General features: G+C 42.1%; 1 protein-coding gene across 8 annotated transcripts in view; it reads right to left on the bottom strand.

Moving 5' to 3' along the window:
• The window catches only part of LOC135580444 (uncharacterized), a 102,410-nt gene that overhangs the window by 12,088 nt on the left and 63,375 nt on the right, over nt 1-26,947 (bottom strand). For 2 of the 8 annotated variants that reach the window (XM_065074978.1, XM_065074976.1), the window contains exons 3-5: nt 16,579-19,370; nt 14,424-14,683; nt 13,654-13,737 (exon numbers count right to left, since the gene is read on the bottom strand). The exons of 4 other annotated variants lie outside the window; for them this stretch is intronic. In XM_065074978.1, coding sequence (XP_064931050.1) covers nt 13,654-13,737; nt 14,424-14,437 — 98 coding nt within the window. In that variant the 5' untranslated portion in view covers nt 14,438-14,683; nt 16,579-19,370. Of the gene's footprint in view, nt 1-4,227; nt 4,410-13,653; nt 13,738-14,423; nt 14,684-16,578; nt 19,371-26,947 lie in introns of all 8 variants that reach the window. 2 more of the 8 variants (XM_065074977.1, XM_065074980.1) reach the window with 2 other exon arrangements.

The raw sequence follows: 26,947 nt of genomic DNA, 5'->3' as shown, positions 1-26,947 counted from the left end.
ATTAAACACGGTAAACTGAAAGATAGTATTAGTTAGTCCCTCCACAAAGCTCAGTCTTCTTGTGCAGCTGATACAAGTACTGCTGCATCTCATTCCTGCCTCTATATGTTGAGGCCAGTCAGTTATTTTTCCAGTCTTTCCTGCCGACACATTCTGGACAAAGAGCAATTTTCCTCTATTTTCACAGCAATCCAATTGATTTTTAGGGCTACAGAGCTGGACTGTTGCATTTTGTTCTATTCTTCTGCCCAAACTCAGGCAGCCCCGCGGCCCCAGAGCTCGCTGTGCACCGGGAGGTTACAGCAGAGGGAACTGGAAATCCCCCGGTGCCGACCCCCATGCCCGTGGATCCATACAGTCACACATACACTTTACAAGTGCATTCACTCAAGACTTGCCCTCTATTTTAAAATTTACAAGTTGGTGGGGGAGAATGTCCTTACACTATTTTGCACCCTAACATTATTTTTACCCCGGGTTTGCAAATGGTCTCACATTAAAATTAGCAGCAAATATTCAGTTATTATTTTTGAATGTCAAAGAGGCTGAAGTAATCTGGTGAGCTGTGAGTCATAAGTACATGATGGCACTAAATGTGTCCAACACCGCCTCGGAGAAGGATGGGATGGATCAACCATTGTCACATGGGCAAAAATTAATGTGTTTTGCCAGCGACGGCGCTTCATTCCTATTGGAATAGCTGCCTTACATGTCACTTGAGATAAGTAGCTGAGAGGTGTTTATAAACATTTTAAAGTAACAGTGAGAACAAAATAGCCAAATTGCACATGTTAACTTTGTGTTTGGAGTCTCCTCTACACATTATTAAACTGGACACCCACTTAGCACTGGGAGGGGAATGAATATGAATACAACAAATCACTGCCTTATTACGTTACATCAATGCAATTTCTGTTCATTATCATTATTCTAAAGCAACCTGGGAACGTCTAAACAAGTTCAACATAAAAACGCCCAAGCGGCCACTTTTAGCCAGCAAAAAGGTTTTGCACATCCCTGCCACCACCTGATGCAAACCCACGGCGGCTGTCACGGCCCAGCCCTGCCTGTCCATGAGTAGCTGTCCCCACACGCCATCAATCCACATCAACCGCGGCTGACGCAGCCGGGACGGTGACCCCTGCCCAGCGCCCGGCACCGCGGCAGAGCCGGGTTGTGCCGCAGGTTCTGCTGTTGCCAGGGCGGATTCCCGCGAACCAGCTGCAATTCCTGCTGCTGCGGCTCCAACAGTGTCCCACGGGGCTGCCCTGGAGCTTCACAGGCAAAACTTCTGTCCCAACACAGTTCCTCAAGCAGGAAGCCACTAAATATTTGCTGGTATATATAAAGCCACTTGGTATCGGAGGAATGGAAGTAGCTACCCTGGAATGACTGAGGAGCGTTTTGATGAAGATCTCCTATGAGTAAAACAATAAATCTCTCTCTGAATATAAGCCAGAGTGTCAGGTTGTGTTAGGGAATTATTTCTAGGTCATTTCAGTTCACTGCTCTGCACTGCAAATGTTTCACTGAATGAATGACCAAAATAATTAATCAAAACACTGGAGAGAAACACCAACTTGCACCGTAGGCAACTAACTTTGCCCTAAAAGTGCCAGAGCTCAGCGGTTTTTAACCTGCTCTTTACCCGCTGTCGCACAGCAGCAACACACGACCTTTCCTGCTGATCCTTGCCTAGAGTTAGTCTCGGTCTAGGGGGGACAAGGCTGACCTTTCCCAGCCTGCTCGCTCTGGCTGTTGGCAAGCTGTATCGTGACAGAACTTGCCTGTCAGGATCTGCTTCAAAATTACAAAATTAGACTCGGATTTTGGTTAAAAACCACTCTACCTCAGTCATCCCGCACTACTGTTGTTATGGTTGGACCTGGTGATCCCGAGGGTCTTTTTCCAGCTGAAATGATTCTATGATTCTACTCAGGGAAAAGGAATCCCTCTCTTCTATGGCACTTGCCACTGAGGACTCTGACCTTCCAACAACTGACCCCAAGGACCGATCAGGTCCAATGTCCCATCTGAAATAAGAAAGACCAAGTTGGGAACCAGTCAGAGAGGAAAGATTTGTTCTTGCACAGCTGACTCCTCACAGTTACAGCTTATTTGCGGGCAAGGTCTGAGATCCATGCACACACAGATGGGTGAATTGGTGCCCATCAGGGAATTACTCCATCACCTATGATGAATTGTTTCATTTCCATTTTTAACTTATAGAATAACCACCTGACATGTGGCTTTAACATTAAATATTACATTACACTGTGGGCACGCTAAGGTTAGATTGCCAGTAATTAAGCCATGCCAACAACATGCACTGGGTTTTATTTCTTCCAGTGTCCCCATCAGCCAAGGCCACAAAACAAAAAGCACAGATTGGAATGTCTGCAATTAAATGATAAAATGCAAGCTTATAAGCAGACAGTAAAAAAAACCCCAAGTCTAGAGAACATAAAGGTGCCACTATACTGGGTTTTGCTGTTAGAGAACTGTAACTGTATTCAGTTCTGTCATTTAATGTTATTCAACTGTCAGCACGAAACACTGTGTGTGTTGCTTTTAAGTTTCTCACTTCCACAAAAAGCTTCCACAAATATACACAAAAAGGTTTTCTTCCTAGTCCTACATACGATTCATTACTTAATATTCAATATTTTATTATATGCTATGCTTTTGGTTCATCCTTTTCCTAAGTCACAGGCTTCTCCCAGAGTTTCTGGTGTCTTGTTTTGTATTTTGACATTGTGCTTTATGTTATGAAACTAAATTCTCCAAGATTATTAAACCAGGGCTAGTGGATGGGGGTTATTTTCATTTACTGCTGCCTTTTCAGGAAACATTCAACTTAGATTTTTCTGAGGTAAATTATTGCTATAGCAACAGCCTCATGGGCAGCGTGTATTAACATAAATCAACAGAACGCTATTGCACCATCATCCCGCTGTGTCAAGATGTGATTTCTTTGCAAAGACCCCTTTGGCCCCAAGAGCGCACATGCACGTGGCCTGCGCCGTCCAGCCTTCTCCTCTCTCTTTTTTAGCATGCTTAGTAGCATCATTTCTGCAAGATCCACCTTTTCTCTTCTAAGCCCGTGTGCTGCCAGCTGCAGATGCCTTTGGCGAACTGACCCGAGCTCCCCGCGCTGCTCGGCTGCCGGGGTCAGCACAGGGAGGCGAGAGGAGCAGGAGGATGGAGGAGGAGGAGGGGGGCGCAACCGCAGCCCACGGTGCATTAGCCAGGAAAGTTTGGAAATGTAAAACTCATTGGGCTGTCAGAACAATGTTCCTCCAGCGCTCTGCACGGACCAGCATTTTGTCAGTGTAAGTACAAATGCCAAAACGGGCTAAGTCTTCAAACAAGCCACATGCATTTTTTTAGGGACTGATGTAAGTAAAAGGAGACAAAAGAGGAGGAAAACTCATTTTCCTTAAAATCACTAATAAATACATATGCTGGGAAGCTCTCTGACCCACAGCCTGTATCTAAGGGCCGGCTTGTCCCTCCTGTGAGGTGAGATTCACCATCTCAGATCCACGGGACAGTGTTCACCAGTCAAACCAACCTCGTTTGGTGTTTGTGGCAGACGCTGCCCGCACGGGCCCGGGCAACATTCTCACAAATTTTAACCTGTGCGGTTGGATTAGAGCTCAATTAGTCATACATATTTTAACTTTGCAATCATTTCTCGTTACTAAGGCAGTTGTCTCCATCTCTTCAGTGCAGTTTATCATTATTTCTTACTATTACTGGAGCAGCCCAAAGGGCTTCAGTTCAGCCAAAATCTCATTATTTTGAACACTGCAGGCACACAAAGCCAAGCGGAATACCTTTTGCATTACCTTCCCTTTCACGACAGAGCAAAAGGTTAATTCACCTATCTCTATTCATCTATTTGTTGTTGCTATGATTAACAAATCCAAGCCCAAGGTGCAGCAGTGGCCAGCGGATTCCCATGGCTGCGCACATCCCAGGCCGCGGGAGGAAAGGTTAAGGCGACATTTAATTTCACAACATCTTGCCCAAGAAAACTCATCTTAAAAATGAAACCCTCACTTAAAACAGTCAGTGTAGGCCAGTGATTAAACCCACTATCCACGATCACCTGCTTCTCTAGGTTTGACTCCAGAACAACATTCCCCTAATTGCAGACATCGCAAGAAAAGCAGAGCTGGGAATCAACCCCCCGCCCGCACCTCCTGGAAAACCACATCCTACCTGGAAAGGACAAGAAGACCCGAAACACAAGAGATGCGCAGCATCTATCACCAGATCCAGCTTCCACGTCTGCTTTTCAGGGGAAACTTCCCCATAATTTTTCTTCTCCCTTCAAACTGTCACTTCCGGACAATCTTGCAATTCGCAGACAAGAAATCTTCACACACATCCTCCAAGACATCCTGTAAAACCCACAGGATTTACGGTAACGGTGGGTGGTAAACACTCAGCACTAGGGCACAGCTCCCACGCTCAGCGTGACGTGTCCTTCCAGGGCAGCTCTGAAGCACACCTGTGACAACTCACCCTCAATCAGCTCCTTTCCCTTCCTACCACCACTCTGAAAGGAGCATCAGTTCTTTCTGCAGAAGCAGCTGTTTACACACTGAGGCTGCCTGGCAGACTTTATCAAAAAGCCACCAACATCTGGCCTCTAAATTCAGCAATCAGTAGTGACTTTACAGTGACTCTACATTTAACAAACAACACACACACAAAAACTGCTTTAGGAAGAGCAATAGGAATTCTGCTAGAGGAAACAGCAGGTGTAGCATGTCTGTTTGAATAATGTTGATGTCCTCCAGCAAAGATGATTTACAGGTGGTCTTATTGATTAGGTAACAGCTCAAATACTTGTCTCAACACCAAAGCCTAGTGTAACCACTCTATTCATTCCCTCTTCAAAAAACACAACATGAAGAGGTTTGGTAGCAGCAGAAGATATCTTAATTTTTAAGACAGATAATAATTTGTTTATGAGGAAGCTGAGAAACAGAAGCAAAGAAAGAATCCATACCAGAAGTTGTCAAGAAAGCTAAATAAATAAATAAAGAGCATGTTGTTCTCCCATTAAACAGGCAACTAAAACTATTAACAAATGCTAAAAACCTCACTATGACTTCTAGCATGATTTACGCTGTCTCCCATCTGTCACATGCCAGCTATACCTGATTGAGATTATTTTTAACATGTTAAATTTACTTTGCTGATGAACATTAAGTACGATTGCCTTGGGACACAAGCTTATGTTCAAAGAAACAATATATGGTTATTAAAAAGTTAACAGGCTAAAGAAAGCCTTTCTAGAGTTGAAAGATATCAATTTAGGCTCCCTCTTTATGGTCCAAGATTAATTATTTTTTTAATAGAGTTTGAACCCTTTCTGTCTGTAGCCCATCAGAACTGCATTTATTTATATGTATATATATATTTTTTTTTTAAGAACTGCTTGGCCACGCCTTTCATCACCAAGTGTAGGGAACAAAATTCAGCTGGTATAAACTTCCATAAGAAGCTAAGAGTAAAGCTACACGAAATGCAGGACATTAGATTTATATTAGCCAAGATACACGTGTATGAGATTCTTGAAAGAACAAGCAGTGAAGAAAGGCAGACACCACCTAACAGATCTCCAAACATCAGTTATACCTCCTAACATTTATGAACCCATCTTGTTCTTTATTTGCCTGCATGCCAGAGACCTGGCAAGGTTGAAGACGCCGGTGTCCCCTCCTGTGACGCTGGCCCTCCCCGTCACCTGCCGCAGAAGGATGCGGAGCAGCGGTGCCGAGGGCAGCGGGAGAAGCGGATCTCCCCACCTTTCCTGCTGCGGGGGCAGGAGCTTTGGCCTGGCCTCTGCCAAGAGAACAAAGAAGTGATCTGTCTTCCTCCTCCCAAGGCCGAGCACATCCCCCTAGGCAGCCTGACGTAAATCATAATTATTTAAGAGCTAAGAATGGCAGTATTTATGATTAAAAATGAAAGTTAGCTTGATACAGAAGAATGAGTATTAGATCACTTTGTACTTCTCACTAATTATTACACGATGAATGGGTGATTTGATTTCTAAAGAAGTCAAAACTACAAAGATTTTCTTATGCAAATATTTCCTAACACTTTAGAACGCAATTAGAATGAAAATATTGTGAATAAATTATTGCAGATGACATACTTTCCATGGTTAAAAAAACGTATTGTCTTTTCTCTTGAAGAACGAGACTAAAACATGCTTTTGATCCACATGAACTGATTGCAAAGTTGAAAATGGCTTCAGGTACAAAGGAAGCCTCTGACTGACGAACACGCCAGTGGGACATGGCCTGTGACAAAGCTTTGCTCCCCGGTTCCCTGCTTCCACAGGGGGGCTGTGGGGAGAAAAGACTGTACTCTCAGGCAACTGTAGGTTCCAATGCTCCTTCAAGACAATCAAACTGTTAGGGCCTTTCTTTTTTTAAAATACAATAACAACAAAAAAAGACAACCTGCTAACGCTTTGCAAGGATCTCTACTACACACATTATGAACCATTCCGACATCAGATCTAGTGATGCTTGACTCCTCCACATCACCTGGTGATGCTCATGGTGAGAGCGGTTTCCATCTCTATTGCACTCTGAACATGGGCTGGGAACAGGAATGGCCCAGTAGTCGGCAGATGTGATGGAGCAGGGGGATTTTCCTCTCCACTTAGAAAGGAGCAGCATTGTGAAACTGTTAATTAAAAAGCGTATTCGCAATTTCAAGTACTGCCTAATAGAGCGCGGTGTCACTCTGGGGATACAGAATATCTTACTGATGTTCAAAGAAAAGAGGCTAAAGGAAAAATGCAGTTACAGATTGGAGGGAAAGAGGCAGGGCTTAGTTCAGAAGTTCGTGGCAACATTTCTCTTGACAAAGCTGAAACACGTAATTTTCACCTGCGCTAAACAGAGCTGCTGAGGGGAGAGCAAGGAGCAGCAATTCAAATGGACCTTCAACCAAAAATCACCCTGTGCAGTGGAAGAGTTCTTTCTCTGCTAAATGAAAAGAGCCATTGTGTGGGCAGGTGATGACAGCTAAATGCAGACACAGGGGAGTACCATCTCTTAAAAAAACACTTGAAAAACAAGAAAGCAATGGCGTAGGAGGAAAATCTGTTCAGGGATTCTACTGTCTAGCAGTAACACTGAGGAAGAGTTATTCATATAAACAATCTGGTACCTAGAGAACACATGCAAGCAATATTCTGTTACAGGTTTCCTTAGGATGAATTTTGCCTAATTAAAGAAGAGTGCTCTGATTTTTTTTTTTCCTTGATCCACCTTTCCTCTGAATTTCCAAAGAAACAGTTTTGTTTCCTTTTGGTCTCGGTTCACACCAAAAACAGTGGCATATGACAGGACAGTGCTCACTCAAATATACAGGTAGGAGCCAAGAGTTTGCTCGAGGTTTCTGGGCTGTTTCCTTGTTGGAATCAACTCACGGATGTTCCAGTTTTGATCACCTATGGTGAGACCACACTCTTTGATGTATCTTGTTCCAGTGTGAACATCCCTAAAACATATGTACAAATGCAACATGCATATGAGGAATATGAGGAATGTGTACCTGCAAACTGCCTAGGCACAAAAAGCTTCTTTTAGATCCAATTTAAAAGGGACTTGTGAAAATACACTGGCAGTCTTGCCCATCTAACTTGTGGTCATCTCCAGCAGCAGGAAGAGGGCTTAGGAACTGCATTTTTGGGTCGTCAGCTGTGCTAGAAAGAGGCCATAAGCTCTGCACAGGGTTTGCAAGGCCTCAGAGCTGCGCCCCGGCCGCGATGCTCTGGCTGAGCTTCTCCTGACCTGCCCCCAGCTTTGTTTTACTTGGTTTAAATGTGACAGCGATTTCTCTAAACAATCAGTTATCTATGGATGATCTGTTTAACTTTTGTTATCTTTGTATGCTATAGCCATAGTTTTACAGAGACAGCAGTCTCTGTAAAGACAAGCAATAATTCTATGTAAAATGGGCTTTTTAATGACTGTAACACAACGATGTAATGTAGAGAAACATAGGCCTGGTACAGCAGCAGAGACACTGAGAGCTGGAGACACGGGATGAGGCAGGCAAGAACACAGACATGGGATGGCAGGTGTGGGGCACAAGACACCTCCTAGGCTATAAACAACTCATCAATGGTGAGTTAAAGAAACATAGACTTAGAGATGGACAAAAATGATTTTAAGGGAAACAGAGAACAAAGACATGCCAGTTAAAATATGTGAAAGGCACCATATACAGCAAAATCAGATGTAATGTGGAGCTACAGAGAAAGCAAGCAAGCAAGAGTAAAAACATGCCAGCAAACTTATAAAAAATTACCTCAAATGAATCCTAGAATGAAGAAGAAATCATCAAGATCAGCCCCATCTAGACTACTAATGAATCATTAAGATTTCAACTATACTAACCGTACATTCTTGGCTTTCTGGACAAGGTATGTTTCTTTGTGGCCATAGACAAGACTGACAGTGCAACAGTTCCACCAGCTCCTTCTCACCACCGCAAAATTGCAAACCAAGGCCAGCACTTCACAGGTATCGACGTCCCCGAGGATCACATTATGCTTTGTGACTCCCTGCTCACTTCCCAGGACAGCACGGTCACCGCTACATGTCACCGCCTGAGGGACATGGATGAAAAGTTCCGTCCCTCAGAGTGCAGTGAGCAGACAAAGGACCAAGATATTCCTTTCCATACTCAACCTTCCTAATGAAAAATGAGGGGTGCCTGGATTTATTATTTCAAAATGCATTACACATTCCAATGGGATTGAAGTTCAGAACAAATTGGGGGGGTTGAGGAGCGGGAATTTAAGGAAAGTAGAGCTCTTTCCACACCACAGTCCTCTCCAGATACGAAGTGAATCCATTTCCCACAAAGTACATTTAGCTAGCCCCTGCAACATCATAATTTACTTCATTAATCTTAGAGTCATCTTGTTTTGCCTACCTATCAACCTAATAATGCTAACCACATCATATGGGCTTTGCAGCTAGGACAAATTTGAGGTCTTGGAAGCCAGCTGGAGTTGAAAGCCAAACACTACAAAAGGTTTCTTAGAGTACATTGCTCCATCAATTTTGTCTCAGAGTTTAAAAGGAGTCCAAAGGGTGAAGAATTTCCATTTCCTCATAATTTCTCCCAGACTGCTACAGATAGTTACTATATGCAGTTGCATTCATCCCATGCCCTTGCAGGGAACAGAGAATTGTGATTTGACCACCAGATATTTTCTGGAATTCTAGTCAGTCATGCAATATTTTCCCCCAGTCCTTTCTGCCTTGAATCAAAGATAAGAGGCAGAATTAAAATACCTGCTGAGTAAGGTATTATAATCGGCTCCGGCAGCACACCTAGGCTTCAGAATTTGAGAGATACAAAGGTATATTCCACAATAACATTTTGGTGCTTTCTCAGATGCACCAGTGATATTGCTTTACAGCTTTCCACAACAAGCGCTTGCCTAGAGCTCAGACAAGATGTAGCTCTAATACACCAAGGAGCAGCCACTCTGATTATCTTGGCTCTATCTGCCTCTCGATCAAAAGCTGTCACATGTTTTTCATCTAAATTAGCTACTCTTTTTTTCCTAGAGGAGCCACAGTTATTCAGATAGATAATGTTGCTTTGCTCTGTTGCACTGCATTTCATATTCATAAAGCAGAGCAATGTGCGATACAAATATGAAATATAAAAACAATTTTCTGAGACTGGTCAAAACTGCTGTGTTGCTTAAGGATCAGCTTTAGATATATAAGCCAGATTTCCCTCTATATGAATAGGTGTTTTGCATGAGCTTCTGAGAGCAAATATGAAACGAGGCCATCACTAAAGCGAAGCAGTGGCAATTAATTTTGCTTATATAAATATTTTCTTTGCTGCTTCTTTAAAGCACCTCCCTCTTCTCATTAAAGCATGGTCACGAGGACTTGGGATCCCACTTCTCTTCAGAAATTCTTTTTGTTTCTCTTCAAAGACTTTTACTTGCTGGGCTTGACACTGAGAAATTAGAAATAACCAGCTGGCATTGTTCTGGATCTACAAAACTATATTAGTTTAACTCCGTTTGAAAGAAAACTCAGGTTTGAAATTAGCATTCATATACAGGAAAGTACAGACTACTTTGAAAAGTTCATGAACCCTATTAAAATATGAAATTTTTAAACTCCTAACAAAACATGGCACAAGCAAGTATAACTGGGAAGACTAAGGCTCCCTGGTTCATTCATGCTATGTAACATAGCACGTACTAATTTTTTAGTGTAAAATACTCAGCTTATGGTGACCTGATGTGAGGGTACATAGAGGAAGCCACAGCAGCTACATGACTCTTCAGACATCGCCTGAATTCCACTAATGTTTTTATACTTCTTAACATTAATTTTTTTTCAACAATACTTCCCTATGCTTTTGAAAACACCAACTCAATACTTTGAGAACACATGACCGAGATCACAATGATTACCCATTGTGTTATCCTATACAGAAATTCTCACAGTGCACCCATACAGGACTAATCCAGTGTACAGAAGACCCATCTCCTTGCCAAATCCACTGTGCATAATGGCACAACACTGCAAACTCAGAAATCCGTCACAGCATCGCAGAAAATATTAGGCTGGACAGGACCTCCACAGAACAGTTAGTCCAGGCTTCTCATGGCAGGGCTGACTGCAAAGTTCCATCATTGTTTGGGTCTTACCGAGTTTTGAAAATCCCCAAGGATGGAGATGCCACAACACTGGATGACGGGCTCCAGGGTCACCCACTCTCGTGGTGAAGACTGATGGGTTCTCAAGCAGGTACCAGGACAAGTTTTACCTCACATTTCACAACTTACTGAAAGCTTTTAGACTTGGGCTGGTGTTCCTAATTACACAGACTAGCTACCCAGCTACACAGACTGAGGCAATGTCCTACCAGAACATAGTCCATTTATATAGAATCATAGAATCATTTTGGTTGGAAAAGACCTTCTGGATCATTGAGTCCAACCGTTAACCTAGCACTGGCACTAAACCATGTCCCTAAGAACCTCATCTCTGTCCGTTCAACCCCTCCAGGATGGTGACTCCAGCACTGCCCTGGGCAGCCTGTTCCAATGCCCAACAGCCCTTTGGGGAAGAAATTGGTCCCCAGATCCAATCTGAACCTGGTGCAACTGGAGGCCATTTCCTTTCACCCCATCACTTGTTCCTTGGGAGCAGAGCCCGACCCCACCTGGCTCCAAGCTCCTTTCAGGCAGTTCAGAGATCAGAAGGTCTCCCCTCAGCTCCTGTTCTCCAGCTGAACCCCCCAGGTCCCTCAGCCGCTCCATCACACTTGTGCTCCAGCCCCTCACCAGCTCCGTTCCCTCCTCTGCACTCCCTCTAGTGCCTCTATGTCCTTCTGATGATGAGGGGCCCAGAACTGCCCCCAGGATTGGCGGTTTGGCCTCCCCAGGTCCCAGCACAGGGACGGTCACTGCCCTGGGCCTGCTGGCCACACCAGTGCTGGTACCAGCCAGGATGCTGGTGGCCTCTTGGCCACCTGGGCACATGCTGGCTCATGTTCAGCCGCTGTCACCAACACCCCCAGAGCCTTTTCCGCTGCACTTTCCAGCTGCTCTTCCCCAGCCTGCAGCGTTCATGGGATTGTTGTGACCCAAGTGCAGGACCCGGCACTTGCCTTTGTTGAACCTTAGACAATGTGGTACATTTAAAGCAAGTTCTCCCCATTACAAAGCTCATTACCATTGCAGTCAGTGTAAAGTAGACTGTGTAATGTATTTCATGGAAAATAATTATACAGAGCATCATCTGGGACCTGCTGCTCAGGTCCCAGGGCCTCAGTTTGACAGGAGGGTTCCTCTCCTCCCTGCAAAAATGGGTTTCTGCTTCAGCTGCAAATCTTACGCCCAACACACTGAACTGTCTGTATCTGCACCACATCGTTGCTCCGCACGTGAACAGCATTTCCAAGCGATATGCCAGAAAGATGACCCTAAATCATATGTGCTCTGAGTTTCTCTGTGCCCTGAGCAACCCTTCTTTGTGCAATAGCCCTGGAATTACACCAATAAGCAGACTGTACGTATCCAGGGCAGCAAAAGTGCCTGTTGTAAAATAACCTTGTTTTCTATTCAGTTTGCTGCTTTTGCCCAATCTTTTGCAAAATTCAGATATATATTAAAAAAAAAAAAATAATCATTCTCACTGTCATTTGCAGTCTTTTCTCATGAAGACATAACTCCACACACTTCACAAAAAATAAGGTTTTCATATTATGAGAATTTGTCTGGATGTTGAAAGGAAAGCAGTTTGGTAATTCAGGAGCACTCCAGCAGAAGTGAAACCATGGAGTCCAGCATTAAAAAGCACAACTTTCATTTAAACTAAAATGAAATTTCCTAAAAATTTCCTAGAATGCTTAAGGACGTGAAGGATACTGCCCATGTAACTGATCTCTACAGGACGATAAATTCCACCTGATCACCGACCACAGGCAGCCTTCATGTGGCATTTATAAAATCTACTGACTTACGGCTTATGTTCACGCCTTTGGTTTGAAACCAAATGATGCTATTTTCCCTGACAACCCTTTTGTTTTAGGTAAAAACGTTAATCTGACAACATGACATGTATTTAAATAAATGACAGATTTAATTAATCCAAGATAGGTTTATGAACAGAGCAGATCACACTTTTTAGTTCTCATTATTTGATCAGCCAACTTAATCTCAAATAATAATCCTGGCAGCTTCTTACTGCATCTCTTTTCATCTTTAAAAAATTAATTACAAGCCTTTTGTATTTTATACCCTTTGCTAAGTAAATCATAAATACATTGGAGAGTAATTTCTAATCCTTCCTTACCAATCTTTACTCACACTGCTCCCATTTTGTCACTGATTTTCTCCTTCCTCACTAAAAACCACCAAAATCCAAACCCCAGCAATGGAAACTTTTGTTCTTATCACAAATGAACATTTTTCAGAAAGTCTTTCAGAGCAAAATACAGTAAGTGTTCTTCACCTTGCAAGCCTTCTGGCATGGAGCTGACATGGTACATACACGGAGTTTTTCACTGAGACGAGCCTTCAAGCAACTCAATGTCATTGCCAGCAAAGCTTAAGGACACACCAAGGTCAAAAGAAAGAAAAAAAACCCAAGCAAAATAGTACCAGTGAGGTCTCTTGGTTAAAAGATTTAACTGTAGACACACAATTCTAAAACTTGGACCAAAATAAAATATATCTGGATATTATCAGATGCAGTATGCCCTCTGAGAAAAAAAAAATCTGTGCTTAATTATTTAAAATAAAAAAGGCAGTTTAGATAAAGCAGAGCATGACATCACTCATCTAAATCTTACAATAATATTAGCTTCAACTTAAAAAACATGATATTTTTAAACAGAACATACTGGGGATTAAGCTGGTAATTATTTCTGGAAAGACACTAGTTGAATTTAAATCTAAATTGTTTATATGTAAATCTGGAAAAAATGTCTTAACAAACATTTCCAACATTAAACGCAGATAGCCCAGAGATCATGACCGTGCCCTTACGCATGCGCTGCTTCGGGATTTGCGTTGAGATAACAGTTTGTAACAAAACAAAAATCTGCTCTGGTACTCACCACAGATCTCCCAGAGCGGGAAGGAGTTTCTTATTTCCCACCATCTTCATGTCCAAACATTCCAGCACCAAAGCAGAGGTAGAGCTGCCTCAGTAAAGTTTAGATTTAGCATTTAGCACAATATCATCCTAATCTTACTTTCCCTGTAGTTGTTAGACATTATTCACAATGTTGGAATTCCACCCCCACCCTCCACCCCCAAAAAAGTACAATGGAAGCAACTCCAGCAGTTGTCTTCTCAGGACATGGAGCTTTGTACAAAATTGTATGCTTTGAAATATTTTGGTGTGGATTTTGCCCCATTTTGGGGTCATCTACCCAAACACTAGCCTCTCTGTTTAGAAGCCCTTCTAAGCTCCTCACAAAAGCTAGCACAGAGCTTTCCACACACAAAACCAACTTTAAAATAACATGGAGCCCATCTTTATAATTGCAGGACTATTTCAGTATTTATGCATAGCAATGGACACTGCTTCGTTATGTCTCATATCATGGAATCACAGAATAGTTTGGGTTGAAGGCACCTTCAAAATTCATCCAGTGCCCCCCCTGCCATGAGCAGGGACATCTTCACCAGCTCAGGTTGCTCAGAGCCCCGTCCAGCCTGGCCTGGGATGTCTCCAGGGATGGTTCATCCACCACCTCTCTGGCCAACCTGGGCCAGGCTCTCACCACCCTCAATGCAAAATATTTCTTCCTCATCTCTAGCCTGAATCTCCCTTCTTTTAGTCTAAACCCATCACCCTTAGAGCAGCACAAACGTTACATACATGTAGCTTGTCATTGGTCTTCATTAGTTCATCCACACCCAGCTGCTGCTGTGCTGCCACTCCAGGGACTGATGCTCCTGAGGGCAAAGGAGAACTGGGACTCACTGGCTTCTGCAGTCCCTCAGCAATTGCAGGTTCTCTCCATTTCCACACGAGTCAGAAATCAAAGACGCTGATTACACTGTATATTTTAAGGACAGAGGGTGAAAGGCTCTCTCCACTCCACATGGCAGAGTCCATTTAACCACAGTCATTGGCACCTACACAGTACACATTATGAATCTATGATTTAGGAAGACCTGTAAGAATATCTACTGGGCATTTCAAAGACCCAAAGTCACAAATTCCCGCAGGGCCCAATAACAAAGATAAGGTTTCCACATGCCCTTTGCAGAGCTGGCAGCAGAAGGTTCTTTGGCTCAGATCACCAGAATTACACAGGTGCCCAATCTCTATTGGAATCGAGGAGAATTAGGAAACTAGATACTTTTGTGGATCTAAATCTTAAAAATCAAGTGGGAGAAAAACTCGTCTGGCTGCTTACTTGGCAGTGATCCCCAGATAAAATACCCGACACAAGCAAGTTACAACTTTCCTCTGTATTTGATATCATATTTTGGTGTCAGTTCACTTCAGATTTGATTCACAAAGCCACCACACAAATCTGCTTTAGGAATCATCCCCTCCCCATTTCCCACCTGAACACTGGAGTTCAGCAAGGACTTGGGCATGCAAGGCTGGAGAAGCTCAGCTCCGGAGCACACACCCCTGGCATCTCACATTGCTCAGCCTTGTTACATTTTCCAGACTTACTAGAAAAAGACAAGCATTTATTCTGACATTTTCCGGCAGGCCAGAAAGTAATGTGGCAAATGCCATGGGCTGGTTAAGTATTTTGATCTCGGCATTAGGTCATCTTGCTTTACATCCCTGACTTGCACAGCCAGAGCTGATTGTTAATCTGCTCAGCGCTCTATCACAAGCTCTGCCTGCACTAAGCTTTTTGCATACAAATATTATTTGCAGCCTCTTCTTCCATCTCTCATTTCTGTGTACTGAGGTAGAGGATCTTTATTTTAAGCATTTAAAAGTGGACATGAAGTGCAAACAGCACTGTACAGGCTGTGCTTCATGGACTGCACTGCCCACATAGCCCGTCGATAAGAATCCATTTTACAACTATTTCTTCAGAGTTTTTCATACAGTTAGTGGCATTTTGTGAAATCAGAGGCCAACTCAAATCTAGTGTTTCTCCTTGCACTTGCAGAGAACAAAATTAAGTAGATGGAATTTGTTGCTTTGAGTCTGTTTCAGATGGTCTCGGATGTGATTCTACAGTTAAAGGTACCTGATGATAAAAAGCCTGGAACAGATACCTTCCCTGGCTTTTCTCCTAGAATTTGTAAGAGGTGAGCCAAATCTTTCATCTGCCCAGAGAATCTGGCAGAGTGACACACCATCCCTCTTCTTAGCTCTTAACACAAACCAGAATGGATGGATGAAAATAATTTCACAAAACCCAGACTCTTAATACGAGACTTAAAAAGCTCCATCTCCTCTAAGGTGTGCAGCCATTAGAAGGACTCGTCCCAAAGTACATCAGTCCACGTTTTGATGAGAGGCATCTCCTTCCCTCATTACCCCGATTCATTCCAGACTTTGCAGAGTTTGGCCCAAGCAACTTAACCTTTTGCATTCCAGCAAACAAAATTCCCTCCGGTGCATTTTATTCACTCTGGGGATCCTGGATTTTTAGGCTTTCCAGATGACCACACTCCTTTGCCACAATAATAAATCAGCTGAGGCATCCTGCTCAGTGAGAAAGGCAGAGAAGGCACTTGTTTGGGGAAAGAAATGCAGAAGAGCTTCAGCTAAAGATTTCCTGCCTCATTTCTAAAACGAGCAACTGAAATAAGGGCCATATATATTCATGCTCCCTCCTCTTCCCCTGCTGTTACTTCTCTGCGCAGGTTGTTCACCTCCAGTTGCTAAGCAACATGCTTGTCTCACACGCTCTACATCGTAGCGCACCGAAAAAAAGGATGCTGCAGGGGCAAAATTATGCTGACAAGTAGGGAGTGTAAACTTTTTCCTCTCCTCCCTCCCTTTTCTCCCATGCTCAATGTCTTTCACACTACATTAAATCTCATCTCACCGTTCTCCACTATAGCAAGCAGCACAATCCTTGGTTAACCGGAGCGTACTCCCAGGATGACTATTAAAAAGAAGCAGAAGAAAGGAGATCAGTTCATGAACCATATTCTTTTCTGCTGAAAGTATTGAGATTTCCTCTGAACAAACAGCGAGGCTCCCAAAGGAATGTTGCTGCTACGAATGTTTAAATCCTGCACATGCCACAGCAATCTAGGACAGGTTATAGACACCCAACATTATGCATTCTGCAGCAATGTAAAATCCATTGTTTTTACTTTTCTTATTATCAAAGGCTTTGAAATATGACCATAAAGCATAACTCCTCCAGGCTGCAATTTATTTCTAATGCAAAGTCTTAGTGCTGCCTGAACTTCTTTTTTCTCCTGTTATCTGCCCACACAGACTATGAACATTTTGAAGAAATAATAAAATTCACTCAAGCTATTCAGCAAATTTGAAGTTAATATTTTTATAAGCTACACTATTCCTACGGTATCTCATTATGTGAAAGAAATCTCACGTGACTATGTTTTGAAAAGCATAAGTTTACAACCTTATACATAGAAATATGTTTGTTTACAGCAAAAACTAAATCTAGTAGGTCAACGGCAATGTTGTGCTTTCCTTTATCCATATGGATTCCCACCCTTTTTGGCCAACAGCTACTCTCAACCCTCAGCATTTCCCGTGAACCCTTATAGTGTCAAGATTTAATAAAACACACCATACAATGCAATATGGCCCTGTACTTTAGTTCATACCTTAGTTTACAGTTTACAGTTCCTTGCCTCATAGACCAACACTGGTAAACTGGTTCTGAGCCTCAGTTTACCATCAGTAAAATAGATGGAGTCCTTTGCTTCCCTACTTTATCTATTTAAATATACAGTGTTCAGCACAGATGGTGACTTTTGCTACCACAACAGCTACATTTCCAACAGATAATATATACTTACCATCCAAACTAATTCTAAAACAGAGTTAAACTTGGTGACCAGTTTCTGCAAAATCAAAAAGAAGATGCAGAAGACCCAGACATTTTATTTCAGAATGAAACCAAGTGCATATGCTTCTGAAACAAAGCATCAGAGACAAATTTATCTAATTAAAACTGTAATTTTCTAATTCAACTGAAAGATTTTCAAATCTCCTGAAAATTCAAGGCCAAGGAATTCCTGGTTGAATGAAACCTTTTGTTTGGCTCTAAACAACTTTCTGAAGAAAGTAGAAGAGGGCACAGCACAGCCATGGCAGTCAATATACCAGCGGATGTGTGTGATGCTGCAAGGATTAGACACAATTACTAATGCTGAATTTGAAACAAAGGACACATCCCACACTCTGAGCCCTTCCCTATGGCCCAGCATGACCATGGCACATGCTTTATTGGCCTTGGCTCTTCCTACAACTAACTGTAAGATTTCCCCATTCCCATGGCATCATCACATCAAAACAGAGTAAATATAACCTTGTATTGATTTATAGTATTTAAAATAAGTATCTAAGTAACAGGAAATAATGTTGTGCAGAAAATGCACAACTGCGACTGAATCACAGCAGACATTTGATTTGATGTGTGACATGAACAACAGGGAAAACAGAAAAAGATTTAGGGTGTTTTGCCCACAGTTGTAAAAATAATATATTTTGTTTTCAGTTCCAGATAGTGGTCTCAGCCTGCAGGCCCAGAGAAACATTCAGCTCTGCAGCAGTCACTGTTCTTCAGTACAACACTATTCTGTTTCACCTGCTCATTCAGGGAGAGAGTAACATAAATCTTACCTAAGAGGACAGAAACACGCATTCAGTTCTGACATTTTAGTGGTTAAAATTGATGTTTGAAGGAAATTCGTGTTTTCACAGCTAGTCTTTCAAAACAGGAGTGCAAACCACTGCACACACTTGTTAGAATGCTCTTTAAAAGCGTCAAAAGAGCTCGGTGGAGAAACAAGACCTTTAGAGCTGATTTAAGGTGATTAGAGGATTAGTGGGTTTAGGTTGAGAGAACTGTGAAATACAAACATCAGATTTTGAGGAGGCGAAAGTATATCTTGAAACTATCAGCCATATGAGCATAACAAAAAATTAAAATCTTTCTGAACTATTCTATAAATTCTTCAAGAGATGTGTTCCTCGCACAGACCTCTTACTAGCAATGAAAGAAACTTAGAAGACGAAACCGCTCACTTCTGAATTCCTTAGGTAAAACCACTCCTATAGCATCTGACCTCTGCAAGACTTTCCTACAAGGGTACATCTTCTGTAAGAACCATACCAGAAATAAATTACCCAAAAGGAGACAAGCAGGGCTGCTGACATTATCCACATCACAAGACAATTGTTTTACATACCAAAGACGTCAAGTGAGAAGGTGTCTTCTATGTTATATTCCATACAATAAAGAAAATCAAGAGTGGCACCTTTACTTACATATGAAATTGGCTCCTCACTGTTTAATTCTATGGCACTGTCCATTTTAAACATGCCTTGCTCAGCCAAGCAACTATTGTACTCAGAATCTGCAATATTTGATTGCCACCGAGATTCCTTGTACCTACCAATCCATAGTCGCTGGGCACAAGGCAGTAAGCCAAACAGAAACAGAAGAAAGCCAGTACCAACCAAGCCTTCCAAAGCCCAGGCCTGCAGTTTCACACCTGGGAACAGCAGCGGAGAGCACAGCGGGACGCTCTGAGTGCAGGGTGCGGGGAGGTGTGCTCGCAGCAGCGGCCGATGACCTTCTCGTTAGCAAGTGGTTCTGCTGCTCCAGTGCTTGCAGTCAGCACCAGGGGACTGGAAACAAGAGTAGAAAAGGTATCTAAAAAACCTCTATTTTTTTTTTTTTTTAGCAGGGAATAAAGGTGGCAGCAGCAGGTCAAAGTCTGCTGTGCAGGACACACAGATGTGGGTGCTGCATGGCTACCACCCTGCTGTTTGAATGTCAGCCTCCCAGCCCATTCCAGCTGTAACCAATTCTGCTTCCAAAGCCAAAGTCTCTTCAGTCACCCAAGATGCCAAACACAGGGCTGTGCAGCAGCAGGGCTCAGAAAAGCGCAGGTAATGCGCACAGCCAGGCAATGCTCATTACTTAAGTACATTGGGGGTTAAGATCAGAATTGCCAGGATCTGTGAGTTTAAGCCTTTAACGAGCTAAGATTATTATTATTATTATCAGACAATTTTAGCGTAGGGATATATTTGAATTCTCTTTCTACCACTGAATCATGGAATCATTCTGGTTGGAAAAGACCCTTGGATCATCGAGTCCAACCTTAACCTAACCTAAATCTAGTCCTAAACCATGTCCCTAAGAACCTCGTCTACACGTCTTTTGAACCCGCCCAGGGATGGTGACCCCACCACTTCCTCGGGCAGCCTGTTCCAATGCCTGACAACCCTTTCCAGGAAGAATTTTTTCCTAATATCCAATCTAAACCTCCCCTGGCAACTTGAGGCTGTTTCCTCTTGTCCTATCACTTGCTACTTGGAAGAAGAGACCAACACCCTCCATGCTATTTTACCGTGGTATCCATTAATGGATTTACTGCATTACACAAGGACAAAGAGTGAGGCTCAAACTGTGTGTGTGCATATATGTATTAAAAAAAAAAAAAAAAAAAAAAAAAAAGACAAAAAGACATATATTGTCTCCTAAGGACTGTCAAGCAATTAATGGAGACAAAACAAAACTTTAACAAGAAAGCTTGCTGACAGAAGAATACCCAGATATAACACAGAAGGTAATAATGCTCTAAAAATAATCCAGGCTTGGCAAGATCGCCAAAACAATTAGCTGGCACAATACTCACTGGCCTTAGAAAAACCCGTCTGTGTTTTTTAAGACTCTCTTTTAGCTTGTCTTCTTACCTTCCCTGTATTCACATTCCAGTGCAAGGAAAATGAAGAAGTATGGGATGCTGCTAAGCAGCTTTTCAGCACATGCGTGTCTCCCCTGGCCTACAACCAGGCAATGCTGACCAAGGCACAAAGACAATGAAGAAAAAAACCTTTGGAACAAAATCTGGTTACAATCAATGCTCCAAGCATTAACCTGCTTTCGTCTCCAGACAGCATTTTAAATCAGGAGCTTTCGTTGTCCCAGTGACAGATGGCACAGCCCAGTCAAAGCTGGGCAGTGGTGGTGAAGTACCTAATGGGCAACGGTTCACTGATGACACTTGATTTAACACCAGCTATTAATACATTATGGCATTTTCTATCACGAGAGTCATAAAAAGGTCAGATTCCATTACTGCAACTTGGACATATGAGGACAAGCTCAACCCTTAAGCAACACTAATTTTCTACTACTCCCAGCTAGCTCACTCCACGTGCAGCTCCTTTCTGTCAGGGTCCGTGCCCAGGCAGGTTGATGTCCCCAACCTCACAGGTCTGAAAGCAACAGCAAGATGGAGGCATCGGGATCACACACCCACCAGGAGTCACCCACAGACGAGATTGTTCTGACAGCATCTTCTTTCTTTAACCGCTTTTTTTTTTTGGTAAATAAACATAACTACGGTACATCTCGTATTTCCAGAGCAGGTCCAGATGATCTATATATTAAGGTCAGGCAAACTGCTCCTTAAGACTCCTGGTTATCACAGATTCTTCTCACGTATAGGATTGTTGAATGGCTCCTGATTTTGTTATATTGATCTGAGAATCGTTTAGATGACTGATTCCCAGCCTAACAGTTGTGTACTCTGTGTTTTTTCATCTCCTCATTTACTATGAGCTGTTCAGCTGGTCATTTAAAATCCCACTGTATTAGTCTTGTTCTCTTGGTGGAATGCTAGCTTGCAAACAGCAACTTGAAATACTCAAAAATGGTTGAAATGAGTAGGTTTTTAGGGATATTATACATAATAAATTTAACAAAACACAATCGATCATGGATACCAAGTATGTCTTAATATGCAAAGCAGATAACTGTAGAATAGAAATTCAATTCAACCCTTCCATGCATATAAATATCCACTAAATTTTTTATATTGAAACTATTTCATTTGTTGATAGATATAATTTATACCTCTTCTGACACTTTCCATATTCTTCTGTGAGCTCCACAGTAGTTTTCTTCTCAACTCATCCCTATTCATTGATTAAGTAATTTCAGTTTCCCACTTTGATTCTCTCTGATGAGGTCTCGCTAAGAAAAGACAATTTTGTACATACACTGGACTAAATAACAAAGCCAAGAAGTTGTGGGGTTTTTTTAATGTTTAGAGAGCAACTAGAAAACCAAGAACCCACTAAAGCAAAATAAAGCACTCAGGTGTTGATATGCACTAATTTGCAATTAACTTCATCCATTTCTGTTGGTAAATGTATTGGTTCCTCAGCCAGCATGGCAGCCACATCTATTTCCTAGAGCATCACTACAAAGCTGCTTTTCCCCCTCCAACCCAGCCCCCCGAACAGGGATCTGAACCGGCCCCTGGGCAGTAGCAGGGGCAGCGATGAACTGGGACAGGCTCACACCATCTCCAGCATTTCAGCGTAGAACTCAGGATACGGACGGTGCTGCTCCCTTTGTGCTCGCAAGTGACACCCAGCAAAATGATCCTCTCCACCCTGCACAAGAAGGACGGTCCTCCCCCAGCGCTGCCTGAAGCAGCTTCGTTTTCATCACTGCTGAACCCCTCGCAGAAATAGTTGAGGACCGCTGCCTCTTAGGAAACTAAAACAAATGCATAACAAGCAAGCATTAAGCAAACTAATTACTCAGAAAGATTGGCTAACGAATTCCATACATCAAGTTCATCAAGTAGCTAATATATTTAGAGTTGACAAAGCAACCCATAATAAAGGATTGTTTCTTACGACGCAGTGGCACATGAAACCGAAGCAGCATGCTGAGGGCAGGCATTCATTCTCTAGCAAATTAAAATCTGCAGGCACATTTTTTTTTTCCTAAAGATGTCCTGGTTTGAACCCTTCAAGAGAGGAAGAGAAGGGCTCGGAAGTTCCATACCAGCTCAACCAGACATAAAGAAAGTGGCATGTGCCACTTTGAAGGGTGACGCTGGGAGAAGGGCCGGGCACTCGGCTGCAGCAAAGGGAGACGTGACAGCATTTCATTTCTCCTGGCCTGGGTGTTCTGCCCTCCTCTGTCAATGACACTCAGCCAGGCACTGAAAGGGAAAAAAACACAACCAAACAAACTGACTATTCGACTCTAAAAGGACATTACATTGGTGACATGGCAGCTGCACCAACAGGTGAAAATGAGCTCCATTCGCTGCATTAAAGCTCTAATTTAATTTGGCAGAAAATCACTTGCAAATCAAGCAAATGTGACACAAGAATTTTCCCTTGTGTTTGGACATGTCCAGAAACTACAGCCACAGCTGTTTTGTTTGCCATACACTGCTGTAACGCAGCATCAGTGAAAAATGAAATACATTTGCCATTGCTACGCTAGCTTCCCCTTAAGACTTACTTTGAATTTTTTTTTCCATTCAGGCTCAATCTTCCCTGGTAATAACAATAATCCTCATCAGCGTCTCCACTACAAAATCTGAAATTACTGAATGATCTTCCTGTACAACACAAACTGCACGTTCTTTACAAGCTCGGTTATTTCATTTTAAGCAGTGCTCATTTGCAAAGACTCCGATTTGCATGACCCGCGAGTATACACTGGGAAATGCTGCCACAACCGCTGTCCTCTGCTCATGTTTAAGAAATGATTTTTGAAGTGAGGGCTCACAAAGGATTCTCGCAGCTTCTCAGGTTTCAGTAAAATCCTTGACACCTGACGGAGTCTGACATGCAAACACATGACATGCAAACTGACTGATGTCCCCAAAATGACACACCAGATACAAGCTGTAGCAAGATGATTTTAAAACCTAGGGCAGATTTACCCATAAGTATTGATTTTATGCGTATTTACATTTAAAATAAATGTGTTTTCAATATCAACCCTCATCGGGATTCTTCTGGTTTGTGTGTTAGCTTGTCTTTGAACTCTCTTCCATACTGCTCTTGCTTAGCTCAGTGCTGGAAGTTGACCTTTCATTGCAATGAGAAACAAGGCCTTGGGCAAGGGAAGTACAAAATAAACGGACCAAAGTAAAATCTGATGGATTGCTTGAGTTGTAACATCAAACTGCTAATGCAAACATTATTCCCTATAAATCACTTTACTTCCCTAAACTTTCTCCACATGAAACTCTTTCAGGATTACTGCAGGAAACCTAAAAGGCTGAAGTGTCCTGCAAAATGTTGCTCTTTCTGCTGTTCAGTCCCAGACTTGCTGTATGAGTTCCATGAGATTTTCTTCTCTTAGTGCTATTTAATGGATAGATTCTTTCAGTCAACTACTTTTACATGCTCTTCCAACTTCGACATCACTCTAAACATGTCTCAGACTATTTCCATCTATTTCTGGATAGCTTTGGACTCTGACAAGTCCTGGCATATACAATAAATTTATTTCTTGTAATATTGGAAATTTTCCTGAAGCAACTACTTCCAAAGGCATTCAGATGTCTGTCTGTATCTTTTGGTGAATTCTTATCTTATTATATTAAGGTAGAAATACATGTGAGCTGCTGTCAGGGAACAGCAAAGTTGAGCCTGCCTTTAAATTGCAGATTTTCAATGGCCAGAGTCTATTCAGCTGCTGAACTGATTTGCCACTTGTGTACCATACTGCTGAGTTTCTGCTTCTGCTGAGCAGAACCCTGTGAATTGAAAGAATTGCCTTCCTGGGAAGCTTTACCTTGTAAAGTACTGCTGCACTTCAGGCTTTAGAGATCTGAACAGATTTTCGCGCCCCCTCCCCCCACCCAGGTGATTATAATTGTCATTTCCAAGTGTTCAATAATATTGCTGCTCACTGTATTTTGTTAAAGTTGTGACGGTAGAGCTACGTTGTCTGAAAAATCTGTCTCCTGGCAATTCCCAGAAGGGTCATGCGAAGCAGGGACAGAACATTCGTCCCCTGCTCCTTGTGTGGAGTCCATTCAATGCCCAGATGGGACAAGCAAGAAGATGTATCCGCAGTTCCACGCCAATTCCTCTGCCAACATCAGTACAGGCCGAATATGTGTTTTAACTAGGAAAGCTGTCCCTTTATATACAAACCCCCATGAAATCTGATGTTGTTGTCATTCCCTAACTTCTCAGAATATTCCAGAAATGATGGCAGCAGATACTGTCAAAACTTCTTAATGTCGACAAAAGTCATTACAAAACTCCTTTTGCTATCCAAAAAGGTTTTGATTATGCTCCACAAAGGAAAATAAATGCTCTACAAGCATACTTGACCAAAATCCGGCCTGTTTTGTTCCCTTGGCTTCATCTGACTCTTTCCTCCTCCCCTTCCCCTGCTCCCCAAGCAAAGGCTTCCATTTCATCTGCTACCAGATGCCATGTTTTGCCATTTTTCATGGCATACACAATGCCTTTTTTGACAAATGAAAATGACAAGAGACCACAAAATATCACCTAGTCGTAATTACCCAATTAAACACAAAAGCAATCTATTGGTTATACTACTTTCAATCACCTATAGAATTAAACAGTACTTACTGATTTGTGAGACTAAATGATTATCATGCAATGATTACTTTACAGCATATACCTCAATGACTTTAATTTATCATTTGTCTTCACCTGTAAATGTACCACCTTACCTTCTTAGATGGATAGTTATTCTAGAGGTAGGCTTGCTTATAACCCATTTTATATATACCAACAAATTCCTGAAAAAGGACAAAGAAAATAGGTGAGACACGGGATTTCTCAATTAAGGTATAAAACCAGAGATCAGGAAACCTGCTGTCTACTCTTCCTCCTATAGAATCTCCAGCCAGGAGCTCTCTCTGCTCCAGGAACTCGTATGTAGTCATGGCTGTACACACACACGGCCAGCACAGGTACAACAGCACAGCTACACCTATATGTACCCATAGCAATGAGAAATCCAATCTGCTCTTACTACAAGACAAAAGCATAGTAAAATTTATGTAAAAACAAGCCATTTTTGGAACATCTCGATAAAACCAAAACCAAACTAAAAGACAGTGCAGGTGACAACTACAAAGGGTAAATACATTCAATTTCAAACAAGGAAGAAAGATCTGGACAGAGTTTTACTATTATTTCTAGTTACAGACTCCTACTATTTGCTAGTTTTGTAACTGCATTACAACCTACCCAACAATCACCTCAGGTAGTTTCCAATAACTACAGAGAAGATGCTTTAAGCAAAAAACTGAAAGTGCTTGTAAATTGAAATGATATGTGAGAGCTTGTGATCCGCATTCTTACCTTTCCTGCTATCTTTTCTAAGGCAAGAGAACAAGAGTGCTCTTGCTTCTTCTCTAGTTGTCCTTCCCCACTGTTTTTTGCACTATGTTTTATTATGTTCAATGTTGTGATTTTTTTTTTCAATTTCCTATGACTCTTAATTGCACTTCTGCTGTGCCAGAGTAAGTCTCTTCATCCTAAAAAAGATTCCAGGGGAGAGAATCCCAGGAAACTCTGCCAAGCACATTCTTAAAAGCAGAATATGCAGACAAACCCTTTGGGTTCTTGCACTCCAAGGGAGTGGGGATGTGCTGCCCTGTACTTAGACACAAGAATCAGTTTGAGGATCGACATCAAGCACCAGGTCCTAAGGTAAATTTACAAGAACCAGAATGTTTCAGAGAGTAATAGAAGAGAGAGTGATGACTGACATTGTGTAATTATATTTCTATATGTTCTTTCCCCAGAAACCCATGTGCACATACTGCAATGGTTTTCAGATCTCCAGTAAGATGATGTTCAAGTAATTTGCATGGATGAATAACCACCACACACAACTTCAGGCTTTCAGAACTAGCGGGTTCCTTCAACTTTCCTTTTCTCTGGTCCTCAGACCTCAACTTTACGGCCTTCACTTTCAAAAAGCCTCCAAGCACCTAATTAGTCATACAGTGTAATCAGCCACAATTTCAAACAAGCCACGCACGCTTAAGTCCTGAGCTTCTGAAAATGAACCCATTGGCCTCACGCTATCAGCTACCCAGTCCTTAGGACTTTTTTTTTTTCTAAGATCTAGTCCTTATTTTAGTAGCAAAATATCAATATCATTGGACAACAGATCTACTGTGATCTTTCAGGCATTTGTGCAAATGTGTGCATGAACTTTATGATATCTAGGTATGGTTGTATTTTACCTACATCTTCTTTCATACCATTAACTTTAAAGACTGAACTTAAAACTCTCTGCTGAAGCACCAGAATTAAAGCTGTGTGCAATTATCACTCCTGGACTAATATGAATGTATGCTTGTCAACAAAGTATGGAGAAGTTTGGAGAGAGAGAGACCAATAATTAGACTTTAACTAAGAGCGTAGAATATGTGAGA

The sequence above is a fragment of the Columba livia genome, chromosome 10 (assembly GCF_036013475.1).
Source record: "Columba livia isolate bColLiv1 breed racing homer chromosome 10, bColLiv1.pat.W.v2, whole genome shotgun sequence".
NCBI lineage: Eukaryota > Metazoa > Chordata > Aves > Columbiformes > Columbidae > Columba > Columba livia.
Note: the sequence above shows the minus strand (reverse complement) of the source record. Positions and strands in the feature narration are given on the sequence as shown.